The 15,330-nt window shown below is 36.1% G+C and overlaps 1 protein-coding gene across 1 annotated transcript in view; it reads left to right on the top strand.

Annotated features, from left to right (window-relative positions):
• Positions 1 to 15,330, top strand: part of LOC123566312 (secretory carrier-associated membrane protein 1-like) — a 30,758-nt gene that overhangs the window by 9,474 nt on the left and 5,954 nt on the right. The window contains exons 4-10 of the mRNA XM_053549154.1: positions 79 to 105; positions 2,316 to 2,444; positions 3,267 to 3,333; positions 4,985 to 5,113; positions 5,320 to 5,479; positions 6,138 to 6,236; positions 7,373 to 7,490. Of these exons, the coding sequence (XP_053405129.1) occupies positions 79 to 105; positions 2,316 to 2,444; positions 3,267 to 3,333; positions 4,985 to 5,113; positions 5,320 to 5,479; positions 6,138 to 6,236; positions 7,373 to 7,490 (729 nt within the window). The remainder of the gene's footprint in view (positions 1 to 78; positions 106 to 2,315; positions 2,445 to 3,266; positions 3,334 to 4,984; positions 5,114 to 5,319; positions 5,480 to 6,137; positions 6,237 to 7,372; positions 7,491 to 15,330) is intronic.

Raw genomic sequence — 15,330 nt, 5'->3', positions numbered from 1 at the left:
GTTCAGAGAAAGAAGTAGAAAAAATTGTAAAATACTCATTGAAGGTATAACAGTTTTAATAGATATGTTTGCTAACAGGAAGAACGTAAGGGATTGCTAACTGAGGTATGACATATATGCGGGAGAAACACACCTTGGCACCGTAGATAGATATCATACACAAAATGTTTTCATTTTATACTTATTTTTTGTCCCTGTAAACCCCATCCTTCAACCTTTTATGTTCTGTTTTCATTGTGTATAGTTTTGCCTGGCCAGGTGAAAATAAATTTTGTTATTCCCTCCTTGAAAATAATCTTTGAAATAATTTGTCCCCAAATCATTGTTCCTTTATTTGTGCTTTTTTATGTTCCAAAAACATCTGACAGTAAACTGCTAACAAAATGCTTGCATTAATTTAATTAATGCAAAATATTGGCCTTCTTTAGCAGACTGTTTGAAATCTTTGATTAAAGGATTTATAGCATGTTTTCTGTTTATAATCTTGGGAAATATTTTTTGAATGTATTAATGCATGTATTAGTGTTGGGGAAAATACCCTGGCAGTTTCCCGTGTAGTCTATACATGACCCTATATCACTTTTACCAAATTTTGTTCATGACTTATAAAAAGTGATATTTTGCAAGAACATGTCATTGAAATTTGATAGCATATGACTCAAAAGCTCATGATTGGAATTTTAAGGGAAGGTTTTTTTTAGCTCGACTATTCAAAGAATAGTCTAGCTATTCTACTCACCCTTGCGTCGGCGTCGGCGTCACACCTTGGTTAAGTTTTTGCATGCAAGTACATACAGCTATCATTTAAAGGCATATAGCTTTGAAACTTATTTATTCTTTTTCTAGGTCAATTACCAACCTCACTGGGTCAAGTTCCATAACTCTAACATGTATTTTGAGCAAATTATGCCCCCTTTTGGACTTAGAAAATTTTGGTTAAAGTTTTACATGCAAGTTACTATCTCCAAAACTAATGCAGATATTGAATTGAAACTTCACATGTGTCTTTGGGGTTATAAAACTAGTTGATAGCACCAAGTCCCATAACTCTGACCTTCATTTTGGCCAAATTATGCCCCCTTTTGGACTTAGAAAATTCTGGTTAAAGTTATGCGTGCAAGTACATGCAGCTATTACTAAAAGGCATATAGATTTGAAACTTATTTTTTCTTTTTCTAGATCAATAACCTACCTCACTGGGTCAAGTCCCATAACTCTGACATGTATTTTGAGCAAATTATGCCCCCTTTTGGACTTAGAAAATCCTGGTTAAAGTTTTACATGCAAGTTACTATCTCCAAAACTAATGCAGATATTGAATTGAAACTTTACATGTGTCTTTGGGGTTATAAAACTAGTTGGTAGCACCAAGTCCCATAACTCTGACCTTCATTTTGGCCAAATTATGCCCCCTTTTGGACTTAGAAAATTCTGGTTAAAGTTTTGCGTGCAAGTACATACAGCTATTACTAAAAGGCATATAGATTTGAAACTTATTTTTTCTTTTTCTAGATCAATTACCTACCTCACTGGGACAAGTCCCATAACTCTGACATGTATTTTGGGCAAATTATGCCCCCTTTTGGACTTAGAAAATCCTGGTTAAAGTTTTACATGCAAGTTACTATCTCCAAAACTAATATAGTTACTAAATTGAAACTTCACCTGTGTCTTCGGGGTTATAAAACTAGTTGATAGAATCAAGTCCCATAACTCTGACATGTATTTTGGGCAAATTATGCCCCCTTTTGGACTTAGAAAATTCTGGTTAAAGTTTTGCGTGCAAGTACATACAGCTATTAGCAAAAGGCATATGGCTTTGAATCTTATTTATTCCTTTTCTAGGTCAATTACCAGCCTCACTAGGTCAAGTTCCATAACTCTTAACATGTATTTTGAACAAATTATGCCCCCTTTTGGACTTAGAAAATTCTGGTTAAAGTTTACATGCAAGTTACTATCTCCAAAACTAATGCAGATATTGAATTTAAACCTAAAATGTTTCTTCGGGGTTATAAAACTAGTTGATAGCATCAAGTCCCATAACTCTGATATGTATTTTGGTCAAATTATGTCCCCTTTCGAACTTAAACTCTTTTGATATTTAACATTTTGGGTAATAATTTTCTGCTTCTGTGACAATATTTCGAATAGTCGAGCTTGGCTGTCTTACGGACAGCTCTTGTTGTATTTACTGTATTGTTAACAGTTCATGTCTGTATACTAGTTTTACCTGATTATACTATCAAAAGGTACTTTTTCTGTATGCTGATATTTTAAGCATATGAATAAAGCAATGCATTTATAACTTTCAGACAACTGGACAGACTATACCAGCTCCACAGCCATCACCAGCCATCATGCAGCCTTCAAACGACCCACCACCTTACTCTCAAAGTTCCGCCCAGAGGGTGGACACGTCAGAGCTGGAGAGAAGACAACAGGTAAACAATATCATCTGGGGAAAGGAACTGGTTTATAGATGTATACTTACAACATGCAGCCAGTAAATTCAACAATGGTTCAAATTTATGTCATCCTGATTGCTGCTGAAAACAATGGTAGTTGGTAAAGTGTAGACCACTCAGCCTGCAGGCTGTAGGTTGGAGCTGTACAGGAAGTAACATCAACATCTCCATATATGACACCAGGGTCCAAGATTTGGACACCAGTCTAAATATTCCATAATATAATAGATACTGGGTCCTGTTTTGAAAATGACCAGTGGCAATGCTGCATTTTGAAACTTGTCTCCAATTCTTTGAACCAGTACTAATTTTTTTCAGGAAGCAGAATGGATAGAGAAAATAAGCTTCACAGTGAACCTTTGTTATATATATATGCTAAACTGACGGTTACAAATTAAATATGGCTTGTATCTCCTGTTGACCTAATAGAAAAACATTTTAGACAAAAATTTGGACCCGTCCGCTTAGCTCAATAGGGAGAGCACAGATCTACTGATCCCTGGGGCATGAGTTTGATCCGCGGGCAGGGCATATGTTCTCCGTGACGATTTGATAAAAGACATTTTGTCTGACATCATTTGTCCTTGTGGGGAAGTTGGCAGTTACTTGCGGAGGACAGGTTTGTACTGGTACAGAATCCAGGAACAATGGTTAGGTTAACTGCCCACCGTTACATAGCCGAAATACTGTCGAAAAACGGCATTAAACCCAAACAAACAGACAAAAATTTAATAAAAATATTCATGACAACGCTTTTCTGGAGAAAAAAAACATACATTTTAAACTTATTTTACACAGGAACTTGAAAAGAAAGCAGAAGAGCTAGCAAGGAAAGAACAAGAAATGAAGAACATGCAATTCCAAGGTAACACACACATGGAAATGTTTTTCGTGTATTATAATTACAATGAAGTAAGCAGTGGAGTGGTCTTCTTTGGAACAGACTGTTGGCTTGGTCTCTAAAAGAATGTCAGGTCTCCAAAATAATCATAGCTACATAATGATGGAACTTACTACCATTACATCATGGCAAAATTGTGACATTGTGTCTTATAACTTTTACATTAGTACAAATGTAGATCTGTCTATTAGCTTATTTTAATGCCCCCCTTCGAAGAAGGAGGGGTATATTGTTTTGCAGATGTCAGTTGGTCGGTACGTAGACCAATCTGTTTCTGGATGATAAGTCAAGGACGCTTGGGCCTAGGATCATGAAAGTTGATAGGGAGGTTGGTCATAACCAGCAGATGGCCCCTATTGATTTTGAGATCAGTAGGTCAAAGGTCTAGGTCACAGTGATTTAGAACAGTTAAATGGTTTCTGGATGATAACTCAAGAACACTTGGGCCTAGGATCATGAAAGTTGATGGGGAGGTTGGTCATGTCCTCTATTGATTTTGAGATCAGTAGGTCAAAGGTCAAGGTCACAGTGACCCGGAACAGTTAAACGGTTTCCAGATGATAACTCAAGAATGCTTGGGCCTAGGATCATGAAAGTTGATAGGGAGGTTAATCATGACCAGCAGATGACTCTTATAGATTTTGAGGTCAGTAGGTCAGAGGTCAAGGTCGCAGTGACCTGGAACAGTTGAACGGTTTTCAGATGATGACTCAAGAATGCTTGGGCCTTGGATCATTAAAGTTGATAGGGAGGTTAGTCATAACAAGCAGATGACCCCCTATTGTTTTTTAGGTAAAACCATTTCCGGACGCTAACTTGAGAACGCTTTGGACTAGGATCACAAAACTTAATAGGGAGGTTGATTATGACCAGCATATGACCCCTATTGATTTTGAGGTCAGTAGGTCAAAGGTCAAGGTCACATTGACCCAGAGCAGTAGAACTTTTGTGTACATTGACCAAATAATTTCTGTTCCTTGTGCAAATACTGAATGCATCAATGGGGGCATTTTGTGTTCTATGAGCTCTTGTTTACCTAGTTTCAATAAAAACCTGACAATATTTCCATATAAAGTGTTTGTGTAGATTGGATGGTATACAGGTTTTTTCCTTTCATAATAGGGGCCTTTAACAAGCCCCTTCCCCCCCCAAAAAAATTTCTTTTAAAACATGCAGTTTTCCCCAAAAATGGACTTTACATCAGGTTTTTTTTATTCCCCTTTGCCCAAATACCGAGCTATATTTTTTCCTTAAATCACAGGCTTGGGCCCCTTCCCCTCTTGGTAAAAAAACTTTGATATAAAGCTGAAGTTAGAGACCAAGCATCACTGTGAAAACTGCATTGAAGCTGCCCCGATAGAGATATAATTATTTCATGTGAGGAAACCATTCAACTAACTTGTTGATTGTGGTTTGTTCTATCCACGTCTGTCCATGCCATAACTTATGCCTAGTCAAAAACAGAAGGTAGTAACTTTCATCCACCAGGAAAAAAGGCTGAAACCATCTTAATGATCATAATTTTATTTTGATTGTAAAAAGCCAAGAATAAAACAAAGTGTTTTTAGCTAAAAGTGCTAAGATTAACTCTGATATAATTTATTTTGTTTTTCAGATCGGCAGAATAACTGGCCACCTTTACCAAAATGGTTCCCAGTAGGACCGTGTTTTTACCAGGATTTCTCTGTTGACATACCATTAGAATTCCAAAGAACTGTCAAATTTGTCTACTATATATGGATGTGTGAGTAGAGTTGAAATCTTGTTCAAAACTGAAGATTTGACTTGTGCCTTTTCAAAAGTTTTGTAGAATAGGCTCTAGGTAACTGTCTTGCATTTTTTGAAGAACAAATTTATTAGCTCATCTGATTTTTTGAAACAACACCTTACTCATTGAAGATACCTTTTGTATTTTTCGGTGTTATGATTTTTCTATGTTGTATATTGCAGTTTATGGTTTCACATTGTTCCTGAACTTCTTGGGCAGCTTAGCTTACTTCATAGTAGATTCTGATGGTGGTGCTACATTCGGACTGTCTATTCTCTGGTTAATTTTATTCACACCGTGTTCATTTATTTGCTGGTATAGACCACTATATAAAGCTTTCAGGTACGTGTTACTTCATATTACATTCAGTTGAACATTGAGAATATCTTCATTTATACCAGATTTGATAGAAAAAGTATATCTAATACTAAGAAATAACAGGGGAACCTAAATACCAACTCCCCTCATCGATGTGGGTTCGAGCCTCACTCGGGGCGTTGAATTCTTCGTGTGAGGAAGCCATCCAGCAGGCTTACGGAAAGGCGGTGGTTCTACCCAGGTGCCCACTCGTGATGAAATAATGCACGGAGGGGTACCTGGAGTCTTCATCCACCATCAAAGCTGGAAAGTCACCATACGACCTAAAATTGTGTTGGTGCGACGTTAAACTCAACAACAAAAAAATGACTCTGGTATTAAGCAGGCAGCTTTGGGAGCATCACAGTCTGTCTTCCAAAGGCAAGTGGCTGTTAAAGACAAGTTAATACTGAAAGAAAATTTCAGTTTGGGAAGTTAGCTAACTGGCTGCATAAGACAAGTGGATTTTATGTTAAATAATGGACTTTGAGCTCCCTGGAACCAAAGCATTTAAAACGAAGTGAATCTTGACAGAATTCAGTATAATTTGCAACCATTTATATGCAGTCATAAAGTCTGATTGATAATGCTTGTATCAAACAACTCAGTTTCAGTAACCAAGCTATTTTTCTTTCCCTTTCAGGAGTGATAGCTCATTCAACTTTTTCGTGTTTTTCTTCATATTTTTCTTCCAATTCTGTACTTGTATTCTGATGTGTCTAGGAATAACAGATATCTCAGTGTAAGTATACACTTCTACATAAGTTACTTTGATGCAGCATCAATGCAGTTTTCACAGTATTTCATGTAAAGACAAACTTCTACAGTCATGTTGTCATTGTCAAATTGCAAAAGAGATCATGAGCTTTTGTTCTACCTACTGCGCTAATCATCCAGGCAATTTTACATCAGAGGCAACTTGTTATTAAATTTGAAGACTGTTGTACTTCTAGAGACATGTTTTGTTGAGTAAAGTCTTGAAGGAATTAAGACGAGCTGTCAGTTGTGATAACCCTAGCAGAAAAATATTGTTTCATATATTAGAAATATCTTTGAAAATGAATCAGTAATTTAAATATAAAAGACTGATACTATTAAGATCTAACATTGCTTGAACAAGTTGTTGAAATGAGAGGATAATCTTGCATTTATTTGAGCCGCGCCATGAGAAAACCAACATAGTGGGTTTGCGACCAGCATGGATCCAGACCAGCCTGCGCATCCGCGCAGTCTGGTCAGGATCCATGCTGTTGGCTTTCAAAGCCTATTGGAATTGGAGAAACTGTTAGCGAACAGCATGGATCCTGACCAGACTGCGCGGATGTGCAGGCTGGTCTGGATCCATGCTGGTCGCAAACCCACTATGTTGGTTTTCTCATGGCACGGCTCATTTAAAGACTATCCTCAGAATAAGTTACTTGTTATGTGGTACTGTTGCAGCTATGATTCTGCAGTTTAACATGAATTTAGTATTAACTTTGATATGTTATGGAAATACAAAACTCAAGTTGTTTGCAAGTAATACAGCAGTTTCAATATTTGAGCTATGCCATGAGAAAACCAACATAGTGGCTTTGCGACCATTGTAATTAGAGAAACTGTTAGTGAACAGTATGGATCCTGACCAGACTGCGCGGATGCGCAGGCTTGTCTGGATCCATGCTGGTCGCAAAGCCACTATGTTGGTTTTCTCATGGCGCGGCTCATTTAAGTTTTAATTTTCAAACTTTTTATGCACATGTTTCTTGTAAATATATATTTTACATGGGTGAACATTTACTTCATTGTAATATTAGAGAACCTGATTTTTTCTTTCAGAGCAACTGTTTGCTGTAAATGAAATTTCTGTAATTTTATAACATTATATCGTGTTTTCAGTGGTATCATAGGAGGACTTGGAACGGTCGGGGATAATGTGGCCGTCGGCCTCATCATGATATTTGTCGGTATATTTTTTGGGATAGTGTCAGTGCTCTGCTTTGCCCTTCTTGTGAAGGTAACAAATACAGTAGCAGAGATAGCTGTCAGAAACAGTATCTGGATATATAGGATCCCCGTGGAAAATAGAGAAGTTGAGACTTCAGTACAGTTGCATATGTGTAGAAATTCTTTTTATGTAGTAAAAAGCATCTGCTAAAACTTAATGGTAATTTAATTGTCTAACAAAATGCGTTATGTCAAAAAAAAAACAATAACAGGATTTGCAAATGTTTTATAAATGAGTAAATGTAAAATCCCTTTGAATTTAAACATTTTGAATATTTTCACCTTACATGCCGAATGAAATGAAAAAATCCTTCATATGTGTGTAACTGAACAAGTTTGAAGTCTCAACCTCTCTAATGTTTTGTCATCTGTAGTGATGCAATGATGTTTGTTTTGTTGGGGTTGTTTTTCTTATCAAAATGAAACTTGAAAAAAAGATTAAAAGTTTCTGTGATGGAAGTTGAGAGAAAATCTGAAGTTGTTACTGATTTCAACAATTTTAAACTAAATCAATAGAGCACTATTTTTTATGGTTTGTATAAATGTAGTAAAAAAACAAACAAAAATCATTGCAAGGACGTGTTGTAAATCACTCAATGGTTATAACTTTATTTACAGAATTTATGTGAGCAGCACCATTTGTCTGTGACACTGTAGAAAACAATATGAATTTATCTACTGTGAATTGGGTTATTTTTGCATCAGTTTTATTTCACTGTCTAGTTTGCAGCTTTATCTGCTTTGCTAATTTCACAACTCATAACTGGTTATGTTTTGGATAAAAGTTAGATCATATGGTAATTGGTTTTTAGATAGATAACTTGTTTATGTAATGCCGACAGGGGATTTAGCATTGTAGCATATGCTTGATAAGGTTTTGAACAGACAATTTGTACTGTTTGCTATGTATAAGTGAAATGAAACCGCTGCAAATATGACCCAGTCTGCAGTAGTTTTTGATAGTATTGCAGACTGTGCGTGTGTCTGTATTGCAGACCGTTGTGTGTGTCTGTATTGCAGACTGTGCATGTGTCTGATCTGAGTGATTTATGCAGTGTTGGAATTTGTGCACTACTTGACTGAATCATTTTCTCCCTCTCTTAGTTGATGATCTTTTGTTTAGCTTGCACACATTTTTGTTACTGCCTCAAAATGGTGTGTATATATATAATAAGATTTTTTTGTTAAACTGGCATTCATTACTCATTAGTAGGTGGGAAGAGTTTAAGCTTTAACAAATGTTCAGCAGTAATTTCAGGTTGATGTTAAGAAATGAATTTTTGAAGAGTTCTTGATTCCTCCACCCATGTAACTAATGAGAGAGAGTGAGGTGGTACAGTTAAATGGTGTATAGAATGCGGCCCCTATTACCTTTGTGTTGTTTATTTGTAGCATGATTGGTGACAATATAATTATGTATATTTTTGTTTTTCAGTTTTTATTTGGTTTTTAGATTTGCTGATACTGCATGATTTTCCTCTGGTTGTAGGGTGTAATTACACTTGAATTCTCTCATTAATTTGCATCAGTTAAGTTAGGGTGTGTGGGTTAATAATTTTGTTTTTATTGGAAGCATGCATGTTGTCAAGTTTTTAGCTTGAAATAATTGCAGAGCTTGCTTGAAAAGTCTTCATCCTGATATATTAGGGGCATATTTTTATGACATTACTGGTTCTTTCGTATGGCAGATGAAATTGATTTCTATTTCTAGAATAGCCTGTTGATGCTGATGCAAAAAAATGATTGAATGACATTGTAAATCAAACTCCCTGTAGAGCATGTCCTGGTTTTAATAAATTGCCTGATTTTCACAATTTGTTTTCCAGAGGGTGGATAAACGGATTAAAAACTGTGGGAAATAGTACTGGTGTAGGGGTGCTAATGCTTATAGCAGCCCTGTTCTTGTCAATTTGTGCAGGCGGAGTAATTTTCATGTTGGTTAAGGTATACAACAACCTGTCTTACATAATACCTCTGTGCTTCAATGTATTTCCTCTCCGGCAGTGCAAATGTACATGCTTACGAAGTTTTTGAAACATTTGAACATGTTTTGTATTCATGTAAAAGCCTGATTTATGTGTACCCTCCCTCATTTTATTTTCCTCAAGTACGCTGTTACTTTTCACATTTGCCAGTTTATATCAGTATTTGTCTAACAAACTGATACTGTAAAAGGTCAAATTGTAACTGCATTTTGGGGTTAAAAGGGGCACGGCTGACGGTGCCATTTCTTACATAAAAGAAAAGCTTTATTTTGCTGACACAACAATGTTAACTTAGTGAAAGTTATTCGGAAGTTGGAAGGAACAGCTTGGTTCATCCATTTTGTTTACTTACTAGGTTATTTGTGTGTTGGCGTCTAAAAGCATTTGAAGCAGTTTAGTTATTGTTTTCAAGAACATATTTATGGTCACCCGGCTTTATAGCTTCTGGTTAGCTTGTTCAAGCATTACAGTAATTGCCATGGAAACCAGAGGTTAGGAATATGATCCTGAACGTACTTTCATGTAAATGTGTGAATGTTAAGTCTTTTGCATGTCTTTTTGGTTTGACTGAAAGACTGAGGGCTGTGGTTCACTTGTTCTTCCTTACTCTCCTGGCATGATATTTTTTTTATTTTCAGTCATAGGTTATCCCTACTTAAACTTAGACTGTCCCATTACAGTATTTTCTTGCATCATTTGGGTTTGGAGTTAACTTCCACATTGACCGGCAGTCAAAGTGCCAACTTTTGGAACTTTTATGTTTCAATTTTTCGCTGGACCTTGCTTGATTGGAAAATCTAACTGCAATGTATAAAGCTGCTGGAATGGGATGTGTAGATAAACATGTAATCCTCATAATCTAATCAAGGTTTGCTTCCATTTCAGGTTACAGGTTAAACGTGTAGTAATCTAAATAGCCGAATATTGTGAAAAAAAATTGTTAAATTTACTTAGATATACATTCATTCATCTATACTTTTAGAGGATGGATCGTGGCATTTAAAACGGTTGGTAAAAATGCAGGAGCAGGGGTGTTAATGCTGATTGTTGCCTTATTTTTCACCGTCTCATCTGTTGCAGTAATGGTCATGTTAATTAAGGTATTTTTATTATGTTTGGAGGTTTATGATTTTGTTTGCATTTGTAATGTTTATTTAATAACTTTCCCACCAGGATGCATTTTGACTCCTCCCCTTTCCTTCCCTTATATTAAACCTGTCTTTATTTCCTCGTTTTTAACATCTGTTGAAGGAAAATAATATTGTAGAGTATTTTAACGCATTAGATCACTTTTAAATAGAATAATTTCCATTAAAATGTTTCTGAAAACACTAAAAATACTTCTTCAAACTCATATTTTAATCTCTACCAGTTTTCTTTAAACTAATATTAGTTAGTTAAAATTTGGAATTAATAAATAAATGCAAGCAAACTAATGGTGCCTATAAATAACTATAGTATGTCACCGAATTAGATATATATTGTATATAAACACTTTAAACTTGCTTGTAAGTTCTAGTAAAAATCAACATTGTAGAATGGTAGACTTCATTCTCATGACAATAAAACTTTCTTTCAGATTATGAGTTTTTTATGCCTCCCGCATCTACTGATGCGGGAGGCATACAGTGATTGTCCTGTCCCTCCGTCCGTCTGTTCGTTCGTTTGTCCGTTCGTCCATCCATACGAGGTTAACCAAACTGGACCGTTTCGTCTAGCATCAATACCCCTTACTAGAATGACTTGATACTAATGCAGATGTAACCTGTGACCATTCCTCATCTTCAGACATCACCTGACCTCAGTTTGACCTTGACCTCTTTTTGGACTTAGGTTGCTTTATATGGGCCATCTCTTGGTTAACCAAATGGGACCTTTTCGTCTAGCATCAATACCACTAACTAGAATGACTTGATACTAATGCAGATGTAACCTGTGACTATTCCTCATCTTCAGACATCACCTGACCTCAGTTTGACCTTGACCTTGAACTTGACCTCGTTTTGGACTTAGGTTGCTTTGTATCGACAAGGATGCCACCGGGGGCATTTTATTGAACGCAGCTACTTGTTTTATTCTTAAAACATGCAAGTCTGTTGTTGAAAAGTTCTAAGACTAATAGTTTATTGTCAGTCAGTCTGTTAACCCTGATATGTATGAAAGGTCTTAAGAGTGATATAGCACATTATCATACGTGTCATACAGGATTAAGACTCCTTTCACTAAGGTATAGGTTAAATTTTTGTGTTCGGTAAAAACTAACATTGAGTACTGAATCAAAATCATAGTGTTATATTGATTATAAATATATAACCATTTTTATTTTGCCTATCAACAACAAATTTAATTAAATTGTCACACTCTATGACTTTGAAAGAAAATTGAGGTATTTTGGGTTGACAAAGCACATACTTTAGTTTCTTTCTGCATGCTTAGGTCAACAGAAGTGTATGATGGTTACAGGCTCCATTCCCTGGGTGAGGAGAATGTTCTTTGTGATCTTTTGAGAATATGTCTGTAGTCATTCTTCACTGGTTCAAATGCGGAAATTCAATTACTTCGGAAGTTGTCATTTACTTCCTAAGATTCTCTGGAATCATTTGTTCTCCGCAACAGGTTGGAAAGTTTCCAGTTACTTGCAGATATTCACCTAAGTCATTTGTCCTCCACTTCAGGTGGGGAAGTTGTCAATCACATGATGCTATTCTCTTACAATGTTCATCATCCACTTCTGGAGTGGCTGTTGTCTGTTACTTGCTGGAATTCTCTTAAGTCATTTTGTCCTCCACTTCTGAAAGCAATCAGCTACTTGCTGATGTCCTCTGAAGTTGTTCTATTGCAGTTGCTTGTTGAGATTCTCTTAAGTCATTTTGTCCTCCACTTCTGGAAGCAATCAGCTACTTGCTGATGTCCTCTGAAGTTGTTCTATTGCAGTTACTTGTTGAGATTCTCTTAAGTCATTTTGTCCTCCACTTCTGAAAGCAATCAGCTACTTGCTGATGTCCTCTGAAGTTGTTCTATTGCAGTTACTTGTTGAGATTCTCTTAAGTCATTTTGTCCTCCACTTCTGAAAGCAATCAGCTACTTGCTGATATCCTCTGAAGTTGTTCTATTGCAGTTACTTGTTGAGATTCTCTGAAGTCATTTTGTCCTCCACTTCTGAAAGCAATCAGCTACTTGCTGATATCCTCTGAAGTTGTTCTATTGCAGTTGCTTGTTGAGATTCTCTGAAGTCATTTTGTCCTCCACTTCTGAAAGCAATCAGCTACTTGCTGATATCCTCTGAAGTTGTTCTGTTGCAGTTACTTGTTGAGATTCTCTGGAGTCATTTTGTCCTCCACTTCTGAAAGCAATCAGCTACTTGCTGATATCCTCTGAAGTTGTTCTATTGCAGTTGCTTGTTGAGATTCTCTTAAGTCATTTTGTCCTCCACTTCTGAAAGCAATCAGCTACTTGCTGATATCCTCTGAAGTTGTTCTATTGCAGTTACTTGTTGAGATTCTCTTAAGTCATTTTGTCCTCCACTTCTGAAAGCAATCAGCTACTTGCTGATATCCTCTGAAGTTGTTCTATTGCAGTTGCTTGTTGAGATTCTCTTAAGTCATTTTGTCCTCCACTTCTGAAAGCAATCAGCTACTTGCTGATATCCTCTGAAGTTGTTCTATTGCAGTTACTTGTTGAGATTCTCTTAAGTCATTTTGTCCTCCACTTCTGGAAGCAATCAGCTACTTGCTGATGTCCTCTGAAGTTGTTCTATTGCAGTTGCTTGTTGAGATTCTCTGAACTTATTTGTCCTCCTCTTCAGGTGGACCTATACATTTTATTTCACCATATTGTAGATCATATGTTTATTTATGACTGTGAGAAGTGTCATTAAAATCAACATTGTAGAAAAACTTACGTTTGCTAGTACACTTTTAAAATTGTGATTTCCCTATAGACTTACGTTACGAAAACTTGATCCAAATTATTCAAGTCAGTCTAACAAAAATTACGTAACCGACCCAGTCTTTTTTATTTGTTGAATTTTTAGCTTGACTATTTGAAGAATAGTTACGAGCTATTGGACTCACCCGTGCGTCGGCATCCTGATTTTTTTGTATGTAAGCTGGTATCTCAGTAACCACTTGTGGAAATGGATTGAAACTTCACACACTTATTCACTGTGATGCGATGACATGCAGTATAAAGGTACCATAACTCTATTTAGCATTTTAACAAAATTATGCCCCTTTTTCAACTTTTATATTCATTTAATTGACAAGGCTGTTAAATAGTCGAGCGTTGCTGTCCTCTGACAGCTCTTGTTGAAATATATTCTGAAGTTTCAAAAATCAGGGTTTAATCAAATTCTGCATTTTGTAAAAATTTGATCATAATGTGCAGAACCACCTTAACTGATAGACACTGTTTGACTGTTAGGTTAGCTGGCCAACAGTTTACTGACTGACAGTGTACGGTTAATCGACCATGGTACATAACTGAAGAACTGTTAAATTGCATTGAACTCACATATTATGAATCTTCAACTATCTCATTTCTCCTTTGATTGCTTTAATGGAAGTTTTTTGCCTGTATAAACCTTTCTGATTATGTTTATTGTAGGTTCATGGGGTATATGTTTTACTTATTTCCAGTAACATCGTTATATACAAGAATCAAATTGAATTCTATCACATTTAGAAATCTTTCACATAGTTCCTGCCCTGATAGTGTTTGAACACTTATTAAAACAAACTGCAGGTGTGAAGTTATGCAAAGGGCAGTAAGTCTCTGTAGCAGAGTAGTAAAGTATTTCATGATCTTGTTACTCTTAAGTTTATTCCAGTTTGTTTTGTGTGTGTGTGTGTGTGTGTGTTCAGGTAATCCAGTTTGTTTTAAACAAAACCATTTGTTTATACACCTACTATTGTTTTAACTGATATTGTTGTGGCAGACTGGCATCATTTTGAAGGTGGTTACTATAAATATTTCACTGTGCATCTTACCCCAAGGAACAATAGACAGAAGTTACTTGACCTTTGTTACTGGTAATGTTAATGCAGCAAATCATAATTATTATATCTAAATTTCCATTGGCAGTTCTTTAGAATTGAGATTGCAGTTTTTTCATCAAGTCTGCTGCTAGTTATGAGAGTCGAAGAAAGCGTAGAATATTTCAAAGGGATAAGATAATGTTCTTGTATTACACAGCATTAAATTATATATGTATAGGGGTGGGAAAGAGAAATGCATGCTGATGGTTTATAAGTTATTACTGATAGGCTAGCTGCTTTATGACTGATTGTAAATTGTGTAGCATCAGTGCTTTTTATTGCAGTCAACAGTATTACAGCCTCATTGTTTCCCACGTAACTAATGAATGCATGTTCTACTGTCACTTTTCTGTAATTTACAGGGTACTCAGGGAACCAGTCTCTGCACACGTTACCTCAAAACCTACCTATAGATGATGTATTCCACGACATAATTATGTTCTTGTACACACACTGTGTAATTTTCTAATCTTCACTCGTAATGCACCTGTATTATTCCCCTTATTGTATTGTGTATTTTTAGAGGCTGGATAAATTCTTTAACAATAATCGGTAAACATACCGCAGCTGGTGCGGTCATGATGTTTGTGGCTCTGTTTTTCTCCATTTGTGCTGCAGCAAGTATTATAATGCTAGTGAAGGTAGGCCTACAGTCACTTCAAATAATACTGCATGATGATTTCTTGCAAACATTGCATTTCATTATTCGAGAGAAAAAAATCTGGAAATGATACATTGTCTGGCATTTCTTCATGTACATTGTTCATTTACATAGTAATAACATATATTTCTCGTTCTGTATTTTTATGCTTTTAGTGCTAATGATAGT

This window comes from Mercenaria mercenaria, chromosome 8 (assembly GCF_021730395.1).
Source record: "Mercenaria mercenaria strain notata chromosome 8, MADL_Memer_1, whole genome shotgun sequence".
NCBI lineage: Eukaryota > Metazoa > Mollusca > Bivalvia > Venerida > Veneridae > Mercenaria > Mercenaria mercenaria.
This window is presented reverse-complemented; position numbering and strand designations above follow the sequence as displayed.